General features: G+C 44.6%; 1 protein-coding gene across 3 annotated transcripts in view; it reads left to right on the forward strand.

Annotated features, from left to right (window-relative positions):
- The first annotated feature begins 489 nt into the window (after positions 1-489).
- fat2 (FAT atypical cadherin 2) overlaps positions 490-25,642 on the forward strand; it is a 77,984-nt gene continuing 52,831 nt past the window's right edge. For all 3 annotated transcript variants that reach the window (XR_006083946.1, XR_006083945.1, XM_042326071.1), the window contains exons 1-3: positions 490-698; positions 12,944-16,264; positions 16,674-16,985. Coding sequence is in view for 1 of the 3 variants with exons in the window: in XM_042326071.1 (XP_042182005.1) it covers positions 12,961-16,264; positions 16,674-16,985 (3,616 nt within the window). In the remaining 2 variants the exon portion in view is untranslated. The remainder of the gene's footprint in view (positions 699-12,943; positions 16,265-16,673; positions 16,986-25,642) is intronic.

Consider the following 25,642-nt stretch of genomic DNA (forward strand, 5'->3'; position numbering starts at 1 on the left):
TCTTACTATCTGTCGCTCAGTGTTTGATAGATTAACTTCTCCTATGGATGACACGTAATTCATTAGGATCTTAATTTGATCAGTGTTGTCACAGAAAAATAATCCCGCAGCAACAGCATTTGAATGTTTAGTTCATAATGTTGCTTGATGGTGTTTAGACTATTTGCTGACAAGAGCAAGCCAGGATTTAATTTCTCAAACCTGCGAGTTAGACTATCCAAACAGGACAGGCACACCAACAACCATTGTTTCAATACACGCCCTGAGAGCACTGAGCACTTCTCTGGCCCCAGCCCAGAAGGCTAACATGAAAGAACCAGCCCACAATCTGTGCACAGGCACCCGTGTGTGTGTGTGAGTGTGTGTGTGTGGGTGTGAGGGAGGGAGGGAGGAGGTGGGGGAGGAGGGGACAGTGTGAGAAGTGGGAGGGGACCGTGGAGTTCCTCAGGGAGCTAGGAGTCTCTTAGTACTCTCCTGCAAAGCTCCTGAGTAGAATAGATGTGAGTAAAGTTAACTAGCCGGCACTGACAGAGTTCACAATATTGCATGTGTGTTTTTTTTCTTCCCACGAGAGACACTATGGAAGAACAACAGTGCTTGTCACTCTCGTTTTGCTGGATCTGCAAAATCCTTAAAGCATAAAGGAGGGAAATAATAACAAGAAACATTTCAGAAGGGGTCAACTTAGAGAACCTTGGGTAAGTTTCTGTCATGTCAGTGTTGACTGATGCAAGCTGAATTCATGTGCAACTTTAGTTACTGAAGTTTCTAAACACTTCTAAGCAGTTCGTTTTTACAACTCTTAAAGTCTTACAAAATGAAAAGCATATATAACATGTTTCATAAGTTATAACGCATTAAAAAAAAAGGCATTTCTAAACATGTCTAATCAGTGATAAAGGCTGATTCATAAAAGTGTTACCCAGTTACTTACTGTAAACTGTTTAATCCTGCGTGCTAAGTGTCATCATGGTTTGTTTTATTGACTCAACACAGCTTCTAAAACGGCCTGGGCATGGCTTAGGGTGTGTTCCAACGTTTTGCATATGGTGCTCTATTTGGGACTATTTCCATTCACTATAAGGCGTTTTCTGTAGTTTTGTATGCATGCATTGCGTGGGAGATAAGTAATTGCTGTGAAATAAGCATGGGAATTGAGCTAAACTTGTTTGTGGAGGAAATGCCTGGTTTAACTATTTTTTTTAAATCCCAAAAACTCTTTATATAAACTTGCTTTGTTCATAAGATTGTAGCTTAGTTGTCCTTCCTTCTGTTGACCCCAGTTGACCCCTGTTTACTGACATGAAAACATATTTCCAAGCGTGGCATCATGTGGCCCCGGTAGGATCATTTGACTTCTGTCACTGAGATGTGTTGACTTTCGTATTTTACATAATAAATAAATACAAAAAGTGTCATTTAGCAGACACTCTTATCCAGAGTGACTTACAGGAGTGAATGCATCATTTAATAAAAATAAAAAAACTTGGTCATACTGGTCCCCCATGGGAATTAAACCCACAATCCCTGGTGTTGCAAATGCCATGCTCTACCAACCTACGAAATCTGTAAGAGACGCTGATGGTCTGAACGTTCAACATTATTACCTATGACAGACGGATGGCCCATCAGATAACCTCCTGGAAGCCCACTCGTCCGTTTCCATGACGGAGACTTCCCTGTCCTCCCATTGGCTGTTAAGTTTTTTCCTCCATTCATATTCCTGCATAATTCCTGAAACAAATGAGCATCTAGGAGTTGATGAGTTCCTATTGATACATCACATTCCTTCAACCTGGAATAACCTGAGACTGCACTGTGATGTTACTGTAATGAGTGCTTTACCAATAGATAGGTGTGTGTGTGTGTGTGTGTGTGTGTGTGTGTGTGTGTGTGTGTGTGTGTGCACGCGCGCTATAAATGGCATTGTCTTAAGCCAGTCTTGTCCATTAGAATGAATGTACTGGGGCGGCAGGGTTGGCCTTGTGGTTGGGGCCTTGGGGCGGCAGGTAGCCTAGTGGTTGGGGCGGCAGGTAGCCTAGTGGTTGGGGCGGCAGGTAGCCTAGTGGTTGGGGTTGGGGCGGCAGGTAGCCTAGTGGTTGGGGCGGCAGGTAGCCTAGTGGTTGGGGCGGCAGGTAGCCTAGTGGTTGGGGTTGGGGCGGCAGGTAGCCTAGTGGTTGGGGCGGCAGGTAGCCTAGTGGTTGGGGCGGCAGGTAGCCTAGTGGTTGGGGTTGGGGCGGCAGGTAGCCTAGTGGTTGGGGCGGCAGGTAGCCTAGTGGTTGGGGTTGGGGCGGCAGGTAGCCTAGTGGTTGGGGTTGGGGCGGCAGGTAGCCTAGTGGTTGGGGTTGGGGCGGCAGGTAGCCTAGTGGTTGGGGCGGCAGGTAGCCTAGTGGTTGGGGCGGCAGGTAGCCTAGTGGTTGGGGTTGGGGCGGCAGGTAGCCTAGTGGTTGGGGCGGCAGGTAGCCTAGTGGTTGGGGCGGCAGGTAGCCTAGTGGTTGGGGCGGCAGGTAGCCTAGTGGTTGGGGTTGGGGCGGCAGGTAGCCTAGTGGTTGGGGCGGCAGGTAGCCTAGTGGTTGGGGCGGCAGGTAGCCTAGTGGTTGGGGTTGGGGCGGCAGGTAGCCTAGTGGTTGGGGCGGCAGGTAGCCTAGTGGTTGGGGCGGCAGGTAGCCTAGTGGTTGGGGCGGCAGGTAGCCTAGTGGTTGGGGTTGGGGCGGCAGGTAGCCTAGTGGTTGGGGCGGCAGGTAGCCTAGTGGTTGGGGCGGCAGGTAGCCTAGTGGTTGGGGCGGCAGGTAGCCTAGTGGTTGGGGCGGCAGGTAGCCTAGTGGTTGGGGCGGCAGGTAGCCTAGTGGTTGGGGCGGCAGGTAGCCTAGTGGTTGGGGCGTTGGACTAAAGGTTGCAAGATCGAATCCCCGAGCTGACAAGGTACAAATCTGTCGTTCTGCCCCTGAACAGGCAGTTAACCCACTGCTCCTTAACCCACTGTTCTGGCCAGTTAACCCACTGTTCCTAGGCCAGTTAACCCACTGTTCCTAGACCAGTTAACCCACTGCTGGTAGGCCAGTTAACCCACTGCTCCTAGGCCAGTTAACCCACTGGGTGGTGGCCAGGTAACCCACTGCTCCTAGGCCAGTTAACCCACTGGGTCCTAGGTAACTAACCCAGCTGATATCCAGGCCAGTTAACCCACTGTTCCTAGGCCAGTTAACCCACTGATATCCTAGGCCAGTTAACCCACTGTTCCTAGGGAGTTAACCCACTGTTCCTAGGTAAAAAAGAAGAAAAAAGACTAACAGCTGATGTCCCACTGTTCCTGGGTTAACCCACTGTAACTAACAGCTGAAAATAAGAATTTGTTCTTAACTGACTTGCCTGGTAAAATAAAGGTAAAAGCTGAAAAAAGTTACTGGGTGGTTAGGTAACTCCCAATTTAGGTGATTAGTCTGCCTGTGGCACTGGGTGGTGGAGGTAACTAACAGCTGATATCCAGAGTTACTGGGTGGTGGAGGTAACTAACAGCTGATATCCAGAGTTACTGGGTGGTGGAGGTAACTAACAGCTGATATCCAGAGTTACTGGGTGGTGGAGGTAACTAACAGCTGATATCCAGAGTTACTGGGTGGTAGAGGTAACTAACAGCTGATATCCAGAGTTACTGGGTGGTAGAGGTAACTAACAGCTGATATCCAGAGTTACTGGGTGGTAGAGGTAACTAACAGCTGATATCCAGAGTTACTGGGTGGTGGAGGTAACTAACAGCTGATATCCAGAGTTACTGGGTGGTGGAGGTAACTAACAGCTGATATCCAGAGTTACTGGGTGGTGGAGGTAACTAACAGCTGATATCCAGAGTTACTGGGTGGTAGAGGTAACTAACAGCTGATATCCAGAGTTACTGGGTGGTAGAGGTAACTAACAGCTGATATCCAGAGTTACTGGGTGGTGGAGGTAACTAACAGCTGATATCCAGAGTTACTGGGTGGTGGAGGTAACTAATGGCTGATATCCAGAGTTACTGGGTGGTGGAGGTAACTAACAGCTGATATCAGCTGATAACTCAGCTGATATCCAGAGTTACTGGGTGGTGGAGGTAACTAACAGCTGATATCCAGAGTTACTGGGTGGTGGAGGTAACTAACAGCTGATATCCAGAGTTACTGGGTGGTGGAGGTAACTAACAGCTGATATCCAGAGTTACTGGGTGGTGGAGGTAACTAACAGCTGATATCCAGAGTTACTGGGTGGTGGAGGTAACTAACAGCTGATATCCAGAGTTACTGGGTGGTGGAGGTAACTAACAGCTGATATCCAGAGTTACTGGGTGGTGGAGGTAACTAACAGCTGATATCCAGAGTTACTGGGTGGTGGAGGTAACTAACAGCTGATATCCAGAGTTACTGGGTGGTGGAGGTAACTAACAGCTGATATCCAGAGTTACTGGGTGGTATCCAGGTAACTAACAGCTGATATCCAGAGTTACTGGGTGGTAGGTAAACTAACAGCTGATATCCAGAGTTACTGGGTGGTGGAGGTAACTAACAGCTGATATCCAGAGTTACTGGGTGGTAGAGGTAACTAACAGCTGATATCCAGAGTTACTGGGTGGTAGAGGTAACTAACAGCTGATATCCAGAGTTACTGGGTGGTGGAGGTAACTAACAGCTGATATCCAGAGTTACTGGGTGGTGGAGGTAACTAACAGCTGATATCCAGAGTTACTGGGTGGTGGAGGTAACTAACAGCTGATATCCAGAGTTACTGGGTGGTTACTGGGAGGTAACTAACAGCTGATATCCAGAGTTACTGGGTGGTAGAGGTAACTAACAGCTGATATTAGAGTTACTGGGTGGTAGAGGTAACTAACAGCTGATATCCAGCTGATATACTGGGTGGTAACAGGTAACTAACAGCTGATATCCAGAGTTACTGGGTGGTAGAGGTAACTAACAGCTGATATCCAGAGTTACTGGGTGGTAGAGGTAACTAACAGCTGATATCCAGAGTTACTGGGTGGTAGAGGTAACTAACAGCTGATATCCAGAGTTACTGGGTGGTAGAGGTAACTAACAGCTGATATCCAGAGTTACTGGGTGGTAGAGGTAACTAACAGCTGATATCCAGAGTTACTGGGTGGTAGAGGTAACTAACAGCTGATATCCAGAGTTACTGGGTGGTAGAGGTAACTAACAGCTGATATCCAGAGTTACTGGGTGGTAGAGGTAACTAACAGCTGATATCCAGAGTTACTGGGTGGTAGAGGTAACTAACAGCTGATATCCAGAGTTACTGGGTGGTAGAGGTAACTAACAGCTGATATCCAGAGTTACTGGGTGGTAGAGGTAACTAACAGCTGATATCCAGAGTTACTGGGTGGTAGAGGTAACTAACAGCTGATATCCAGAGTTACTGGGTGGTAGAGGTAACTAACAGCTGATATCCAGAGTTACTGGGTGGTAGAGGTAACTAACAGCTGATGTCAGCTGATATCTGATATCAGGGTGGTAGTTACTGGGTGGTGGAGGTAACTAACAGCTGATATCCAGAGTACTGGGTGGTAGAGGTAACTAACAGCTGATATCCAGAGTTACTGGGTGGTGGAGGTAACTAACGGCTGATATCCAGAGTTACTGGTTACTGGTGGAGGTAACTAACAGCTGATATCCAGAGTTACTGGGTGGTGGAGGTAACTAACAGCTGATATCCAGAGTTACTGGGTGGTGGAGGTAACTAACAGCTGATATCCAGAGTTACTGGGTGGTGGAGGTAACTAACAGCTGATATCCAGAGTTACTGGGTGGTGGAGGTAACTAACGGCTGATGTCCAGAGTTACTGGGTGGTGGAGGTAACTAACAGCTGATGTCCAGAGTTACTGGGTGGTGGAGGTAACTAACAGCTGATATCCAGAGTTCTGGGTGGTAGAGGTAACTAACAGCTGATATCCAGAGTTACTGGGTGGTGGAGGTAACTAACGGCTGATGTCCAGAGTTACTGGGTGGTGGTGGAGATGTAACTGGGTGGTGGAGGTAACGGCTGATGTCCAGAGTTACTGGGTGGTGGAGGTAACTAACAGCTGATGTCCAGAGTTACTGGGTGGTGGAGGTAACTAACGGCTGATGTCCAGAGTTACTGGGTGGTAGAGGTAACTAACGGAAATCTGATTACTGGTGGTGGAGGTAACTAACGGCTGAAATCCAGAGTTACTGGGTGGTGGAGGTAACTAACGGCTGATGTCCAGAGTTACTGGGTGGTGGAGGTAACTAACGGCTGATGTCCAGAGTTACTGGGTGGTAGAGGTAACTAACAGCTGATATCCAGAGTTACTGGGTGGTGGAGGTAACTAACAGCTGATATCCAGAGTTACTGGGTGGTGGAGGTAACTAACGGCTGATGTCCAGAGTTACTGGGTGGTGGAGGTAACTAACGGCTGATGTCCATAAAGATATAAAACTGTATTTTTTGTGAAGAATCAACAACAAGTGGGAGAGTTACTGGGTGGTGGAGGTAACTAACGGCTGATGTCCAGAGTTACTGGGTGGTGGAGGTAACTAATGGCTGATGTCCAGAGTTACTGGGTGGTGGAGGTAATTCACTGGTCCAGACAGGGTGTTACCGTGGCTCAGGGCAGTGGTCTATTGAATAACTTACCATCATAGGTCTACTGCTGAACTACTTTGTAACTCAACAAATAAGTTGGGATTGAACATTTGGCCACTTCCCCACTTGATCAAGTTGAGCCAATATACTGAATAATGAAATACACTATACTGTGAGATGTGCTTATTGTGTTCTAGAATTACCATAATCAACAACACTTCACATTAAGTGTTAAACTTGAGAAAAGATTTAGTAGGATAAGGAATTCATAACTGCCACAATGTAGTTCCAAAGTAACCTGGTTGCCTGGTAGACACAGTACAAAGTCACCTGGTTGCCTGGTAGACACAGTACAAAGTCACCTGGTTGCCTGGTAGACACAGTACAAAGTAACCTGGTTGCCTGGTAGACACAGTACAAAGTAACCTGGTTGCCTGGCAGACACAGTACAAAGTCACCTGGTTGCCTGGTAGACACAGTACAAAGTCACCTGGTTGCCTGGCAGACACTGTACAAAGCAGCCTGGTTGCCTGGCAGACACTGTACAAAGCAGCCTGGTTGCCTGGCAGACACTGTACAAAGCAGGCTGGTTGCCTGGCAGACACTGTACAAAGCAGCCTGGTTGCCTTGCAGACACTGTACAAAGCAGCCTGGTTGCCTTGCAGACACTGTACAAAGCAGCCTGGTTGCCTGGCAGACACTGTACAAAGCAGCCTGGTTGCCTGGCAGACACTGTACAAAGCAGCCTGGTTGCCTTGCAGACACTGTACAAAGCAGCCTGGTTGCCTGGCAGACACTGTACAAAGCAGCCTGGTTGCCTGGCAGACACAGTACAAAGCAGCCTGGTTGCCTGGCAGACAGTACAATGCAGCCTGGTTGCCTGGCAGACAGTACAACGCAGCCTGGTTGCCTGGCAGACAGTACAAAGCAGCCTGGTTGCCTGGCAGACACTGTACAAAGTAGCCTGGTTGCCTGGCAGACACAGTACAAAGCTTCAAAAGAGGTATGTACATAAATGCACACTGGAATTTCCAAAGAAAAGTGCATGTAGGTATTCATTTATTTTCTGCATGACTGTTGGTGGGAAGACATGTTGACTCATAGCTAGATTCTAACCACATATCTTAATCTGTTAAAAGCCTGGAGCCCTTTAAAATAGAAGGCCTGGTAATGATGATGATTGTAGAAGACCTGATGATGATGATGATGATTGTAGAAGGCCTGATGATGATGATGATGATGATTGTAGAAGGCCTGATGATGATGATGATGATGATTGTAGAAGGCCTGGTGATGATGATGATGATGATTGTAGAAGGCCTGATGATGATGATTGTAGAAGGCCTGATGATGATGATGATGATGATTGTAGAAGGCCTGGTGATGATGATGATGATGATGATGATGATTGTAGAAGGCCTGATGATGATGATTGTAGAAGGCCTGATGATGATGATGATTGTAGAAGGCCTGGTGATGATGATGATGATTGTAGAAGGTCTGATGATGATGATTGTAGAAGGCCTGATGATGATGATGATGATGATTGTAGAAGGCCTGATGATGATGATTGTAGAAGGCCTGATGAGGATGATAGTGGGGACAGATTCACATAAACTCTACTATATAGATGGAGAATAAGGAACCCTCAAGGATTGGTAGATTGAATGATCAAAAGTCATTATTACACCAGTAACTTTAATGTGAAAAGATTGAATAGATCTCCCAGATCGGTTTGATCCTGTGCATTGCACAGTCGATGCAGAGTTCAACTCAACCTGGATCACAAGCGTTACAGATTGCACGATAGAAATTCAAAGGTCATATGCAGCGTTTACCATGAATGCAGTCTCTGCCAACGCATGCATATTTCCTTTAAATATTGCCTTTGGTGCTGAACTTCCACGATACGGATTGAATATAGCCCTAAGGCAATATAACATTTCACATAAATAAATAGTAAAACAGAGAGAGAGAGAGAGAGAGAGAGAGGGGGGGGGGTTGAGGGACAGACACACACAGAGAGGGGAGGAGGGGTGTGAGAGAGAGAGAGAGAGAGAGAGAGGGGGGGGAGGGGGATGGGAGACAGAGACATAGACAGAGAGAGAGAGAGAGAGAGAGAGAGGGGGGGGTGAGAGACAGACACACACAGAGAGGGGAGGAGGGATGAGAGACAGAGACACAGAGAGAGAGAGAGAGAGAGGGGGGGGGGTTGAGAGACAGACACACACAGAGAGGGGAGGAGGGGTGAGAGACAGAGACACAGAAAGAGAGAGAGAGAGAGAGAGAGAGAGAGAGAGAGAGACAGAGAGACAGAGACACAGAGACACAGAGAGAGAGAGAGAGGGGGTTGAGAGACAGACACACACAGAGAGGGGAGGAGGGGTGAGAGACAGAGACACAGAGAGAGAGAGAGAGAGAGGGGGGGGGGTTGAGAGACAGACACACACAGAGAGGGGAGGAGGTGTGAGAGACAGAGACACAGAAAGAGAGAGAGAGAGAGAGAGAGAGAGAGAGAGAGAGAGAGAGAGAGAGAGAGGAGGGAGGGAGGGGGGGATGAGACAGAGACAGAGAGACAGAGACACAGAGAGAGAGAGAGGGAGAGGGAGAGAAATCAATGAGCTGTTAAAAATCATGACTCAGAAACACTGCAAACTTTGCCCCAAATAAATACATTTACAGGTACAATACCATGGAGGTGATGTTGAAATTTGATCTGTTCTGAGCTGCATGGCTGAGCGTGTAGCAACAGGTCGTGACTGCGAGGGTTTGAATGAGGAGGAGGAGGACAGGCTGGAACACACAGGAACATGAACAGGAGAGCATCCCACAGCTAACAGCAGACAGACCTCAGTAATCAATGACTGCCTGAGGATCTTACCCACCAGCAGCACTGCCAGCCAGACAAACATTTCATTTTAACCCCTACATCTGGAAATGAAATGGTTTAGTGCCATGTCCACGGCCTTACTTCGACAAATGACACCAATTCCCTACATTGCGCACTACGTTTGACCAGAGTGCCCTGTATATAGGGAATAGGGTGTAATTTGGGACTCAACCCATGTTCATGTAAAGGATAAGGTTCATTTAGAATGATCTGAAGACTGTAAATTGATATGGCATCAAATTGAAAGAGATGACAGGAGCTGTTTAAACCAAGACAATATCAATACTGTGGTCCTTTGTAGCTCAGTTGGTAGAGCAGAGCACTAGAGCAGAGTAACACCAGTGTAGAGGGTTCAATTCCCAGGATCACCACCAGGTTAAATTGAATTCCATATTTTTTTTATTATTATTTCACCAGGCAAGTCAGGTAAGAACAAATTGTGATTTACAATGACGGCCTACCCCATTTGTGTTCCGCCCTATGGGACTCCAAATCACCAGGATGGATTTGAACCAGGGACTGAACTGAGAAGCAGTACCCGAGACCGCTGCGCCACTCGGGAGCCCTACGCATGCATGACTGTCGCTTTGGATAACAGCGTCTACCAAATGACATATTATATTATGATGTCACCAGCACGGCCTAGTTAAGATAAACCACACCTACAGTTGAAGTCGGAAGTTTACATCCACTTAGGTTGGAGTCATTAAAACTCATTTTTCAACCACTCCACAAATGTCTTGTTAACAAACTATAGTTATGGCAAGTCGGTTAGGACATCTACTTTGTGCATGACACAAGTAATCTTTCCAACAATTGTTTACAGACAGATTATTTTACTTATAATTCACTGTATCACAATTCCAGTGGGTCAGAAGTTTACATACACTAAGTTGACTGTGCCTTTAAACAGCTTGGAAAATTCCTGAAAATGATGTCATGGCTTTAGAAGCTTCTGATAGGCTAATTGACATAATTTGGATGTATTTTAAGACCTATCTTCCAACTCAGTACCTATTTGCTTGACATCATGGGAAAATCAAAAAGAAATCAGCCAAGACCTCATAAAAATAATTGTAGACCTCCAAAAGTCTGGTTCATCCTTGGGAGCAATTTCCAAATGCCTGAAGGTACCACGTTGATCTGTACAAACAATAGTACGCAAATATAAACACCATGGAACCACACAGCCGTCATACCGCTCAGGAAGGAGACTCGTTCTGTCTCCTAGAGATGAACGTACTTTGGTGTGAAAGTGCAAATCAATCCCAGAACAACAGTAAAGGACCTTGTGAAGATACTGGAGGAAACAGGTACAAAAGTATCTATATCCACAGTAACAAGTCCTATATGGACATAACCTGAAAGGCCACTCAGCAAGGAAGAAGCCACTGCTCCAAAACCGCCATAAAAAAGCCAGACTACGGTTTACAACTACACATGGGGACAAAGATTGTATTTTTTTGAGAAATGTCCTCTGGTCTGATGAAACAAAAATATAACTGTTTGTCTATAATGACTATCGTTATGTTTGGAGGAAAAAGGATGACGCAGCATTATGTTGTGGGGGTGCTTTGCTGCAGGAGGGACTGGTGCACTTCACAAAATAGATGGCATCATGAGGCAGGAAAATTACATGGATGTATTGAAGCAACATCTCAAGACATCAGTCCAGAAGTTAAAGCTTGGTTGCTAATGGGTCTTCCAAATGGAAAATGCCCACAGCATACTTCTAAAGTTGTGGCAAAATGGCTTAAGGACAACAAAGTCAAGGTATTGGAGTGGCCAACACAATGCCCTGATCTCAATCCTATTGAAAATTTGTGGGCAGAACTGAAAAGGCACATGTGAGCAAGGAGGCCTACAAACCTGACTCAGCTACACCAGCTCTGTCAGGGGAAATGGGCCAGATTTCACCCAACTTATTGTGGGAAGCTTGTGGAAGGCTCCCCAAAATGTTTGACCCAAGTTAAACAATTTAAAGGCAATGCCACCAAATACTAATTGAGTGTCTGTAAACTTCCAACCCACTGGGAATGTGATGAAAGAAATAAAAGCAGAAATAAATAATTCTCTCTGCTATTAATCTGACATTTCACATTCTTAAAATAAAGTGTTGATCCTAACTGACCTAAAACATGGAATTTTTTACAAGGTTTAAATGTCAGGAATTGTGAAAAACTGAGTTTAAATGTATTTTGGCTAAGGTGTATGTAAACTTCCTACTTCAGCTGTACCTGACTCTGGCTGTCCTCCCCCTCCTTAGCAGTTGTTTTACGAGAGATGGCTGAGGAATGACTCATTTTAACACATTTGATTAGTCAAATCATCATTTATAATCATGTGTAAAGCCTTGTGTTCTTGTATGTTTGTCTAAGTAGTGATTCTACGAAAATGATCGATCACTTTCTACGAGTGATGGCACCCTGAAAGTGAAAGGTTAGTTAGGTAAACAGTCATTTTGTTCGTCGCCACAGTAACAGATTCATTTTTCTAAGGAGCAGCTAATTATTATGCGTTCCTCTCACTCCAGATCTCTCTGATATTCTCCGGTAAACTTCAGGTGTAAGAGAAATGAAAAGGTAGCAGTCATGAAGCAAGAGCTATGGGCTTTTAAAGTGCTGAGAGATGGTCAAATCACCATGCAGGAATACTGGAGTCTTTATTGTTGCCAAGTACAGCACTAAAAACTAGACCATTTCACCTGAAGGCCAATTATATATTTGATTTATTTTGAGGATAATATCTGTAGTTTTAGTATTTATTGGCAAATATACATTTTTGTTATCCACTAGAGAAAAGGGCTTATGAATTGTTGAGCTTTAAATGTGTTTACATTTAGGATTAAAAGGGTAATGTCTGAACAGCCTACGCTGAACAGGAGACCACTCGGAACACAGACAAAAGGTGGAAACAAACCACCAAATCCTGTTTTACATCTGTCATCATGTAACAAAAGGCTTTATAATAATGATTTAATTATCAGTTGTTGCACTCAAGGGAAAGAAATAATGGCATTCGGGGGGCACCACCTATCTAATGCTGCTCTGAGGCTGTTTCTTGTCATCAAACAATGTATTGCTTTGCTTTGGTCAAGGCATGTTAGAACAGGAGACAAATACCTCACAGCAGGCTTTCACTGTGGTGTTGTGTCACTGGATCATTATTCTCACATTGTACTGCTCAGACAGGAGCAGGCACTAGGGAAATGACTGATGTGTTCATCATCTGGTCAAAGAGATGTATTTTGTATGGACTTGTACGCAATTTTCGTAGATGATTGAACTATAAGTTAAGATGTATATGTTTTCTCGCCATATGAACTCAAATCTAATTCTCCCTCTCTCTCTTTCTCTCTCTCTCTCTCTCTCTCTCTCTCGCTTTCTCTCTCTCTCTCTTTCTCTCTCTTTCTCTCTCTCTCTCTCTCTCTCTCTCTTTCTCTCTCTCTTTCTCTCTCGTAGAGCTGAGCATCCTGGTGATGACAGAGAAGATGGTTAAAACAGACACAAGTACACTACTCTTAGTGGTAGCGGTCTTACTAACCCTAGTAGCAAGTAACGAGTATCACAAAATACCAACAAAATGGAGTTTGGGAAAGGTGCTTGGAAAGGACAGCTCTCCCATGAGGTTCACTTATCATCTCTACAATGCCACCATTAATGAGAACTCAGCCCCCAGGACTGCTGTGGAGAGTCCCATCAAGATGGGCATCGTAGTGACCGATCCTTTCTGGGACATCAAGTTCAAACTCGTCTCTGGAGACGACGACGGCCTATTCAAAGCGGAGGAGGTCAGAGTAGGGGATTTCTGCATTCTGCGAATCAAAACGCGAAGCAGTAATTCTGCATCACTGAACAGGGAAGTAAGAGACAGTTATACTCTCACCATTGAAGCCACTGAAATCACGTACGACTTCCAGGCCAGGACCAAGGTATTGGTTCAGGTGATTGACACCAATGATCTGAAACCGCTCTTCTACCCAGCCTCGTACAACATAGTCATCAGGGAAGACGCTCCGTTGAAGTCCAGCGTGGTCAGGGTCAGTGCGACGGACGCGGATATTGGCTGCAACGCTGAGTTCTATTACTCCTTCATGAGTAGAGCTCATCCGTTCGCCGTTGATCCTTTCACAGGCACCATCAGCCTCGTCAAGAGACTGAACCACAGCCGAGCAGAAACATACGATGTCACTGTATTAGCCGAGGACAGGACCAAGAAGATATCTGGGGTTCAGAAGTTTGGCAACGTTGCCAGGGTTACAGTTACCATAGAAAAGGTCTCCTCGACCGCCCCCATCATCAAACCTCTCCCGGTTGTCCTGGCTCAGAAGGATGAAGAGGAGAAGATAACTATTGATGTCCATGTGGAGTCGGGTGTAAAGCAGGTTGAGTCCGTTAGTATTGTTGGTGGGGATCCACAGAGGTATTTTGAGATTATTCCATCCAGCCTGCAAGGCAATGGATTCCAAGTGGTCTCCACCAAGAGAATGAACTGGTCCCAGAGCCCATCTGGATTTAACCTCTCCCTTCAAGCTAAAGACAGGAGCAGTCCACCTTTAGTTTCTCCAGTTTCAGAAATCCATATCCCTCCCTATAAACAAAGCCTGTTTAGCTTTCTGGAAGACACTTACATTCTCACACTAAGTGAGTTTTCACCACCAAAAACACATGTGGTCAGAGTTAGTGTGAATCCGGCATATTTGAATGTTAGATACCACATTAAAAGTAACTCTGATAGCTCCAAATTTAAGATTAACCCCAAAACAGGAATAATCGTTACCTCAGACTCCTTTGACTTTGAGAAAAAGTCTCGTTATGAATTCGACGTAATAGCGAATCACGGCGAAGCCGAGACCCATATAGTTGTTGAGATAACTGACGAAAATGACAACGCCCCCATATTCACCAAACCTTCATACCAAGCCACACTACCAGAGAACGTACCTATAGGCAGCAGCGTTCTAACAGTCTCTGCAATAGACGAGGACAGGGAACGAAATGGTTTTGTGACCTATGCCATAGCCAACTCAGCTCCTTCCCCATTCACAATAGACCCAATCAGTGGAGTGATCTCTACATCTGAGGATCTGGACTACGAGTTGATGAAGAGGTGGTATCATCTCAGAGTATGGGCTTCGGACAGCGGCAGTCCCTTCAGTCATGTTTCTGAATGCGCTGTGACGATCACCATGAGCAACGTCAACGACAACACCCCTCTGTTTGAGCAGGTGGGATGCAACGCCACCATACCTGTAGATTTAGCGGTGAGAGAGCCAATCGCAGAGCTGTCAGCTGTTGACCTGGACGAACTACAACAGCTCAGATATGTGATCGAGTCAGGGAATGACCAAAAACTGTTTGACATCGATGCTGTATCAGGAGTCATTACACTGATCAGACAGATACCCACAGCTTCGATAGAGACTGAATTACCTTCGTTCAGACTCAGAATCACAGCAACCGACGGTAAACATACCTCTGATCCCTCTGTTGTTACTGTTACTATCGGTAACCAGGGCACTGAAGCCACCGTCAGTTGTCAGGAGACTGGGATTTTCAAACGGCTTACAGACAAACTGATTGAATCCATAAAGCCAGGGCTGACTTTCCAGGATGAGGAATCCTTCTCGGACGTTCATATCATCAACCGCTACTCTCCTAAGTTCAACTCTGGCATCCCGAGTACTATTGACATCAGAGAGGACTTCCCTTTGAATTCAACTATCCTTTACTTCAAGGCTACAGATAACGACACTGGATTCAACAGCAAGCTTGTGTACGCTATCTCAAGTGGAAATGAAGATGGGTGTTTCTCCATTGGTATTTTCTCTGGGGAGCTTCAGCTTGTGTGTCCTTTAGACCAAGAATCCAAAGAGTTCTACATTTTGAATGTAACTGTCTATGACTTAGGAAGCCCACAAACCTCAGCATGGAAATTTCTCGCTGTGAATCTGTTGGATGTTAACGACAACCGACCAGTATTTGACCAATCCAGGTATGTCGTGCACATTCCAGAGAACACGGAGGTTGACACGAGGATATTCCAAGTGCACGCAACAGATTTAGACTCTGAGGACAATGGAAACATATTATATTCGATGCTAACTTTAACTGATCTTTTCAAGATCAATGAACTCACTGGCGAAGTGAAAGTGTCTGATCGTTTAGACAGAGAGGCCTTTCCCAGACATAACCTGAAGATAGAGGCTAGAGATCAGTCTGAAACAGACCCACAGCTCTTCTCTATGACCGATCTGGTGGTCGTGTTGGAGGACATCAATGACAATCCTCCCAAGTTCGTCCCCAAGATCTACAACATCAAAGTCCCAGAGGACATTCCCTTGGGGACGGTGCTACTGTGGGTCGAGAGCTACGACTTAGACCTGGGCAGCGCTGGACAGATCAGCTACAACCTGAAGAACAGTGAGAACGGGGCCTTTTTTCTGGACGCGTCGACGGGATCTCTAACCCTTGAGAAGGAACTGAACTTTGAGAGGAGACAGTCTTACAACCTGACGGTTCGAGCGGTTGACCATGGCCTTCCTCGGTCACTCTCCTCCTCCTGTTTCATCGAGGTGGAGGTCCTGGATGTGAATGAGAACCTCAATAAGCCGGTCTTCTCCATGTTTGTCTATGAGGCCTCAGTGATGGAGGACGCTCCTGTGGGAACCTCAGTGTTCACGCTGACAGCAGCAGACAGGGACCAGGGGAGAGATGGAGTCGTCAGGTACCACATCCACGATGGATCTGGCCTGGGAGTTTTCATGATCGATGAGGAAACAGGTAAATATATATGTGTGCCCGTGTGCGTGTGCGTGTGTGTGGGTGTATTAATAGTAATGAGCAATGTAAAAAATAACCTGAGCCTTCTTGGGACCCGTCTATGTTCCTACATAATGGATACTTTACAGCTGATAGCCTGTGACCTCACAAAGTATCACGTTTCATTAGTATGCTTGACTCCTGTTGGAAAAATGCTCTGTTATTATAGTGCTGAACACCTGCACTGACGCACCAGGCCTCCTTTTCAGAATATTACTTATACTTATAATCTGACAGTGTAGTATCCAGTTTTAACCAAATAGCTATTTTTTGGGTCAACCTAGATGATTTAACAAAGTTGTTCATCACCACACAAAAATGGAAATACAGATGGATGACATTATAAACGATTTCTCCTTCTGTTTTGCAGGTGTAATCCGCACGGCTGAGACGTTGGACCGCGAGGCCGTCCCACACTACTGGCTGTCGGTCTATGCCAAAGACCTTGGCACCATCCCTCTAGTGACCTGGACAGACATATTTTTGGAAGTCCTGGACATCAATGATAACCCTCCCCAGATGTCCGAGCCGGTCTACTTCGGCTCCGTCCTGGAAAACATGCCTAAAGACAAGTCAGTGGTTCAGGTCACTGCTACTGACGTGGACAGCTCCTCTGAGGGGAAACTCACCTTCCAGCTGTTGGAGTCACCGCGGATGTATTTCACCATCAACACCAAGACAGGTAACTGACACATTTCACAAGGAAACACGGACCGATGTGATTTTTAAAGTGATTTTAAAGTGATTTTTACAGTGATTTTTAAAGTGATTTTTACAGTGATTTTAAAGTGATTTTTAAAGTGATTTTTAAAGTGATTTTAAAGTGATTTTTAAAGTGATTTTTAAAGTGATTTTTTTTAAAGTGATTTTTAAAGTGATTTTTACAGTGATTTTTAAAGTGATTTTAAAGTGATTTTTAAAGTGATTTTTTAAGTGATTTTAAAGTGATTTTCTGTAGTAGAAGTCTTAACACTTTTCAGGAAAGATAGACTGCTGTTTTGTGCCCATATTACATTCGACAACTCTACGCCAAATATACATCTCAATATAAAGTTTAACGAGCTGTCATTTCTCAAGTTGAGTAGAAAATGGTATATTATAACATGTCTCAGCAGCACTGTGCACAGGCATCACTCTCGGTGTGTCATAACCTGTGGTGAAAACCGGCCAAGGTTAAACTGCCCTTATTTTCTACCTATAAATGCACACAAAAACACAACAAATGATGCAGTCATGTCTGGGTGTGGGAGGGCAGTGAGTGTAAAATATCAACTTCTCAACCAGAAAGTTAAACCCAAAGTCTCTGACAGTTTCGTCATGCAGCTGAGTGTCTGTCACACAACAACATAGCATGGGCATGCTGGGCTCTGTGTGTGTGTGTGTGTGTGTGTGTGTCTGTGTGTCTGTGTGTGTGTGTGCCTGTGTGTGTGTGTGTGTGTGTGTGTGTGTGTGTGTGTGTGTGTGTGTGTGTGTGTGTGTGTGTGTGTGTGTGTGTGTGTGTGTGTGTGTGTGTGTGTGTGTGTGTGTGTGCGGTGTGCCTCCCTACCCTAGGCTAACACCAAAGGATTAAAGCTGAAAAGGAGCTCCATTAATGCCTTGAAAGATGTACAATAGATTAGATGTTTTATAGAAACCCCCAGTGTAATCAAGACACAGGTTAGTTTCTCTGAGACTGCCTGGAGTGATCTGAGTGCGGAGGGGAAAACTGAAAACTAGCTGTTATTTGCAGCAGGTTCGCAACTCTCTTTCTTATTGGTCTATTAACTCAATTATGGTCTGGTGATGTCAAAACTCCATCCCACCGAAACAGGCTGAAGTTTCAGGTGGTCTTTTCAAACAGCTCTTACACTAAAATGACAGTATCCTCATTTATACTGAGTGTACACAATAATAGACCAGGTAAATCCAGGTGAAAGCCATGGTCTCTTATTGATGTCACTTGTTAAATCCACTTCAACAAGTGTAGATGAAGGGGAGGACAAAGGTTAAAGAAGGATCTTTAAGCCTTGAGACAATTGGGACATGTATTGTTAATGTGTGCTGTTCAGAGGGTGAATGGACAAGACAACATATTCAAGTGCCCTTGAGCAGGGGATGGTAGTAGGTGCCAGGTTGGTTTGAGTGTCTAACGCTGATGAGTTTTTCACACTCAACAGTTTCCCATGTGTGTCAAAAGGACATCCAGCCAACTGGAGTCAACATGGGCCAGAATCCCTGTGGAACGCTTTCGACCCCTTGTAGAGTCTATGCCCTGACGAATTGATGCTGTTCTGAGGGCAAAAGGGTGTTCAATATTCCGAAGGTGTTCCTAATGTTTTGTACATTCAGTGTATATAAAACACAGGAAAATCAGGCCTTTAAACTCATTACTACGACACAGGCCTTGTTCTTCTACAAAGTGAAGAGTATAAGTGGAATAAAACACTTGATCAATAAAGTGAAAACTCAACTTCTATCACTCAACAGCATGGTAGATTTATGGCTCGTTGTGAGAGGATATGAGCTGTGCTCCTCATGTCTGAACAGGATACACATGACTCAGAGAAGTCTGACTAAGATCTCAGTTCAGGAGTGTAGCAGCAAAGTACACACAGTACAGTATCTGTAGAGATGTCCCAACAGAACGTCAGCTAAGAACCAATAATACGTTTCAATACAAGCAGTGTAGCTGTATTACCAGCTGGAAGACAAAAAAAAACAAAAACTTGGAAAATAAATAAGATTTTGGGGGGATGCTTATATTTAGTCCTGTTATTCATTTATAGACGTGTGTAACAGAAATGCCTTTCTTGCATATCCTAACTCCCCCAGTGGGTGGAGTCACCATTGTCCAGCACCCCTGGAGAAACTGGGAATAACTGCACAGAGAAATATTTATTTGTGGGCTCCAGGATTTAAACCAGCGACCTTCCGGTAACTGGCCCAACGCGCTAACCTTGTTGGCCACCTGCTATCCCAGAAAAACCCTATGAGGTCAAGAGTCATCTTTACAAGGAGATCAAGCAGAGAAGGGCAACTCCATTACGAAAAACACTGACACAGGATGTGAACCGACAAGTCTCAGCTAATGATAAAAGCAACAGCAACATTTCTAATGCGTCTCCCATAAGACCCCCCACCCCCCGCCCACCAAACACACACACACACAATGTGTAATCAGTCCCTGGGGTGTCACTTGGGGCAGTCAGATGGTGAACTAAACTGAACTCTGATATATACTCTGATATCAACTCAGGCTGTGATCCTGACAGCCACACCCAGATTTCAACACAAAAGACTAAAAAAAGTCCAAACCAGTCATGTAACCTGTTTTGTCCGTTTTTCTGATCACATAGTCGCTTTAATTTGTCAGGAGAATTATCCTACTAAAGGAACAGAATCAGCATGGCAAGAGAATTAGCCTACTAAAGGAATAGAAGCAGCATGGCAGGAGAATTAGCCTACTAAAGGAATAGAAGCAGCATGGCAGGTGAATTAGCCTACTAAAGGAATAGAAGCAGCATGGCAGGTGAATTAGCCTACTAAAGGAATAGAAGCAGCATGGCAGGTGAATTAGCCTAATGGAACAGAATCAGCATGGCAGGAGAATTAGCCTAATGGAACAGAATCATGGCAGGAGAATTAGCCTTCTAAAGGAATAGAAGCAGCATGGCAGGTGAATTAGCCTTCTAAAGGAATAGAATCAGCATGGCAGGTGAATTAGCCTTCTAAAGGAATAGAAGCAGCATGGCAGGTGAATTAGCCTACTAAAGGAATAGAAGCAGCATGGCAGGTGAATTAGCTTCTAAAGGAATAGAAGCAGCATGGCAGGAGAATTAGCCTACTAAAGGAATAGAAGCAGCATGGCAGGTGAATTAGCCTACTAAAGGAATAGAAGCAGCATGGCAGGTGAATTAGCCTACTAAAGGAATAGAAGCAGCATGGCAGGTGAATTAGCCTACTAAAGGAATAGAAGCAGCATGGCAGGAGAATTAGCCTACTAAAGGAATAGAAGCAGCATGGCAGGAGAATTAGCCTAATGGAACAGAATCAGCATGGCAGGAGAATTAGCCTACTAAAGGAATAGAAGGTGAATTAGCAGGAATAGAAGCATGGCAGGAGAATTAGCCTACTAAAGGAATAGAAGCAGCATGGCAGGTGAATTAGCCTTCTAAAGGAATAGAAGCAGCATGGCAGGTGAATTAGCCTACTAAAGGAATAGAATCAGCATGGCAGGTGAATTAGCCTACTAAAGGAATAGAATCAGCATGGCAGGAGAATTAGCCTTCTAAAGGAATAGAATCAGAATGGCAGAATTAGCATAAAGGAATAGAAGCAGCATGGCAGAATTAGCCTAATGGAACAGAATCAGCATGGCAGGAGAATTAGCCTAATGGAACAGAATCAGCATGGCAGGAGAATTAGCCTTCTAAAGGAATAGAAGCAGCATGGCAGGTGAATTAGCCTTCTAAAGGAATAGAATCAGCATGGCAGGAGAATTAGCCTAATAGAACATGAAGAATTAGCCTACTAAAGGAATAGAAGCAGCATGGCAGGTGAATTAGCCTTCTAAAGGAATAGAATCAGCATGGCAGGAGAATTAGCCTTCTGGAACAGAATCAGCATGGCAGGAGAATTAGCCTTCTAAAGGAATAGAAGGAATGGCAGAATCAAAGGAATAGAAGCAGCATGGCAGGTGAATTAGCCTTCTAAAGGAATAGAAGCAGCATGGCAGGTGAATTAGGAATCAGCATGGAGAATTAGCCTACTAAAGGAATAGAAGCAGCATGGCAGGAGAATTAGCCTAATGGAACAGAATCAGCATGGCAGGAGAATTAGCCTACTAAAGGAACAGAAGCAGCATGGCAGGAGAATTAGCCTACTAAAGGAATAGAAGCAGCATGGCAGGAGAATTAGCCTAATGGAACAGAATCAGCATGGCAGGAGAATTAGCCTAATGGAACAGAATCAGCATGGCAGGAGAATTAGCCTTCTAAAGGAATAGGAATGGCAGAATTAGCCTTCAAAGGAATAGAATCAGCATGGAGAGAATTAGCCTTCTAAAGGAATAGAAGCAGCATGGCAGGAGAATTAGCCTACTAAAGGAATAGAAGCAGCATGGCAGGTGAATTAGCCTTCTAAAGGAATAGAAGCAGCATGGCAGGTGAATTGTCCTAATGGAACAGAATCAGCATGGCAGGAGAATTAGCCTTCTAAAGGAATGAAGCAGCATGGCAGAATCAGCAAAGGAATAGAAGCAGCATGGCAGGAGAATTAGCCTAATGGAACAGAATCAGCATGGCAGGAGAATTAGCCTACTAAAGGAATAGAAGCAGCATGGCAGGAGAATTAGCCTACTAAAGGAATAGAATCAGCATGGCAGGAGAATTAGCCTAATGGAACAGAATCAGCATGGCAGGAGAATTAGCCTAATGGAACAGAATCAGCATGGCAGGAGAATTAGCCTACTAAAGGAATAGAAGCAGCATGGCAGGAGAATTAGCCTACTAAAGGAATAGAAGCAGCATGGCAGGAGAATTAGCCTTCTAAAGGAATAGAAGCAGCATGGCAGGAGAATTAGCAAAGGAATAGAAGCAGCATGGCAGGTGAATTAGCCTACTAAAGGAATAGAAGCAGCACGGCAGGAGAATTAGCCTTCTAAAGGAACAGAATCAGCATGGCAGGAGAATTAGCCTACTAAAGGAATAGAAGCAGCATGGCAGGAGAATTAGCCTACTAAAGGAATAGAAGCAGCATGGCAGGAGAATTAGCACTAAAGGAATAGAAGCATGGCAGGAGAATTAGCCTACTAAAGGAATAGAAGCAGCATGGCAGGAGAATTAGCCTTCTAAAGGAATAGAAGCAGCATGGCAGGAGAATTAGCCTTCTAAAGGAATAGAAGCAGCATGGCAGGTGAATTAGCCTACTAAAGGAATAGAAGCAGCACGGCAGGAGAATTAGCCTTCTAAAGGAATAGAAGCAGCATGGCAGGAGAATTAGCCTTCTAAAGGAATAGAAGCAGCATGGCAGGTGAATTAGCCTACTAAAGGAATAGAAGCAGCATGGCAGGAGAATTAGCCTTCTAAAGGAATAGAAGCAGCATGGCAGGAGAATTAGCCTTCTAAAGGAATAGAAGCAGCATGGCAGGTGAATTAGCCTACTAAAGGAATAGAAGCAGCATTAGCCTTCTAAAGGAATAGAAGCAGCACGAGAATTAGCCTTCTAAAGGAATAGAAGCAGCATGGCAGGAGAATTAGCCTTCTAAAGGAATAGAAGCAGCATGGCAGGAGAATTAGCCTACTAAAGGAATAGAAGCAGCATGGCAGGAGAATTAGCCTACTAAAGGAATAGAAGCAGCATGGCAGGAGAATTAGCCTACTAAAGGAATAGAAGCAGCATGGCAGGAGAATTAGCCTACTAAAGGAATAGAATCAGCATGGCAGGAGAATTAGCCTACTAATGGAACAGAATCAGCATGGCAGGAGAATTAGCCTACTAAAGGAATAGAAGCAGCATGGCAGGAGAATTAGCCTTCTAAAGGAACAGAATCAGCATGGCAGGTGAATTAGCCTACTAAAGGAATAGAATCAGCATGGCAGGTGAATTAGCCTACTAAAGGAACAGAATCAGCATGGCAGGTGAATTAGCCTACTAAAGGAATAGAAGCAGCATGGACAATCTTTACCAAATGACAATACAGTTGGATAGCTTATCAGTGGATAGATTGGGAAAGGGGAAAGGGAAAGTGGGATACCTAGTCAGATTGTAGCAGGTTGACGTGTTTTCCCTTTAGGCTAGCTGCAATGTGAAAATTGGCTGTTTTGTAAAATTTGTGAATTCAAAATTATCTCTTTGTTCTTAATTTAAGGTTAGGGTTGGACATTAGGGTTAGCAGTGTGGTTAAGGTTAGGGTTAAGTTTAGGGTTAGGTTTAAAATCTGATTTCATGACTTTGTGGCTGCGCTAGCTAGTGACCACTCTGCAGACTCCAGAACATCATTCACCATGAAAGATGTTAACCTGCTTGACTGTATTGGCTCTTGCTACACACATTATAATTGTAAAGTGTCCACAGGCCTAAAAGGTTGAGTATTTTATGAAAATAAGAGGCTCTGGAAAGCTCTCAGAGGTTTCTTTAGTGAAGACTATAAAGCCAAATAAACGCTGTTAGAAAAACAGACTTGTGGGAAGGAAGAAGAGTGAACCAGCTGCCTGGGGCTCGGACAGTGACAGGTGTGCTGGGTCATTCCACTATTTCGGTGCCTTTTGAGAAGCGTAACTTGGTTAAAAAAAAATGTAACTTTTGATTTCAGCACATTTTACCATTCTGTCACAAAGAGCGCATGTTCAACAATAAAAAACACGTTTTCCTATCTCAAGAGGTTTATAACAAAACGACTGTAGTAAGTGCCTATTAAAGGCAGTGGTGGAAAAAGTACCCAATTGTCATACTTGAATAAAAGTAAAGATACCTCAACAGAAAATGACTCAAGTAAAGATGAAAGTCACCCAGTAAAATACTACTTGCGTAAAAGTCTAAAACTATTTGGTTTTAAATATACTTAAGAATCAAAAGTAAATGAAATTGATAGAATATACATAAGTATACAAAAAATAAAAGTATAAATCATTACAAATTCCTTATATCAAGGGGATACATCGGGATCTTTTCAGAGTCAGATATATTAGATGAACTCATGGATACCATTTTTATTTCCCCGTGACCAATATATATATATATATAATATGAAGGAAATTAGAGGAAGTTTTGCGAGCCAATGCTAACGCTAGTTAGCAATTATGCTAGTGCTATTTAGCAATTTCCTTCAAACTACAGTCTGAGACATACAGTGAATTTTCTCCACATTTTGTGGAGTTACAGCCTTATTCTAAAACGGATTAAATCGTCCCCCTCCCCCATCAATCTACACACAGTACTCCATAATGACAAAGCAAGGTTTAGACATTTTAGCAAATATATACAAAAATATATATTTAAGTATTTACATAAGTATTCAGGCCCTTTACTCAGGACATTGTTGAAGAACCTTTGGCAGCGATTACAGCCTCGAGTCTTCTTGGGTATGATGCTACAAGCTTGGCACACTTGTATTTGTGGAGTTCATCCCATTCTTCTCTGCAGATCATCTCAAGCTCTGTCAGGTTGGATGGGGAGCGTCGTTGCACAGCTATTTTCAGGTCTCTCCAGAGATGTTTGATCGGGTTCAATTCCGGGCTCTGGCTGGGCCACTCAAGGACATTCAGAAACCTGTTCCGAAGCCACTCCTGCATTGTCTTGACTGTGTGCTTAGGGTCGTTGTCCTGTTGGAAGGTGAATGCTCGCCACAGTATGAGGTCCTGAGCTCTCTGGAGCAGGTTTTCATCAAGGATCTCTCTGTACTTTGCTCCGTTAATCTTTCCCTCGATCCTGACTAGTCTTCCAGTCCCTGCCGCTGAAAAAAATAGCCACCACCATGCTTCACGGTAGGGATGGTATTGACCAGGTGATGAGAAGTGCCTGGTTTCCTCCAGACGTGACGCTTGGCATTCAGACTAAAGAGTTCAATCTTGGTTTCATCAGACCAGAGAATCTCATAGTCTGAGTGTCCTTTAGGTGACTTTTGGCAAACTCCAAGCGGACTATCATGTGCCTTAAACTGAGGAGTGGCTTGCGTCTAGCCTCTCTACCATAAAGGCCTGATTGGTGGAGTGCTGAGGTGATGGTTGTCCTTCTGGAAGGTTCTCCCATCTCCACAGAGGAACTCTAGCGCTCTGTCAGAGTGACCATTAGGTTGTTGGTCACCTCCTTGACCAAGGCCCTTTTCCTTCAATTGCTCATGTTGGCCGGGCAGCCAGCTCTAGTGGTTCCAAACTTCTTCCATTTAAGAATGATGGCGGCCACTGTGTTTTTGGGGACCTTCAATGCAACGTTTTGATGGTGCTGGAAGGTGGTGTTGGTCAGTAGGAGGCACTCTTTCCTCTGGTCTAAAATAAATTATCCCAATGCCCAAGAGCAGTGATTGGGGACATTGCCCTTTGTAAGGGCAATGGGACATTAAATGGGACATCGGATGGGACATTAAATGGGTGTCCTGGCTCTCTGTGGTCACTAAATATCCCAAGGCACTTATTGTAAGAGTATGGGTATTTACCCCGGTGTCCTGGCTAAATTCCCAATCTGGACCTCATACCATCACGGCCACCTATTCATCCCCAGCTTCCAATTGGCTCATTCATCCCCCCCCTCTCTCCCCTGTAACTATTCCCAAGGCTGTTGTTGTAAATGAGAATGTGTATTCAGTCAACTTACCCGGTAAAATAAGGGTAAAATAAAATAAATAAATCAAAATACAATTAAATA

Source organism: Oncorhynchus tshawytscha, linkage group LG08 (genome assembly GCF_018296145.1).
Source record: "Oncorhynchus tshawytscha isolate Ot180627B linkage group LG08, Otsh_v2.0, whole genome shotgun sequence".
NCBI lineage: Eukaryota > Metazoa > Chordata > Actinopteri > Salmoniformes > Salmonidae > Oncorhynchus > Oncorhynchus tshawytscha.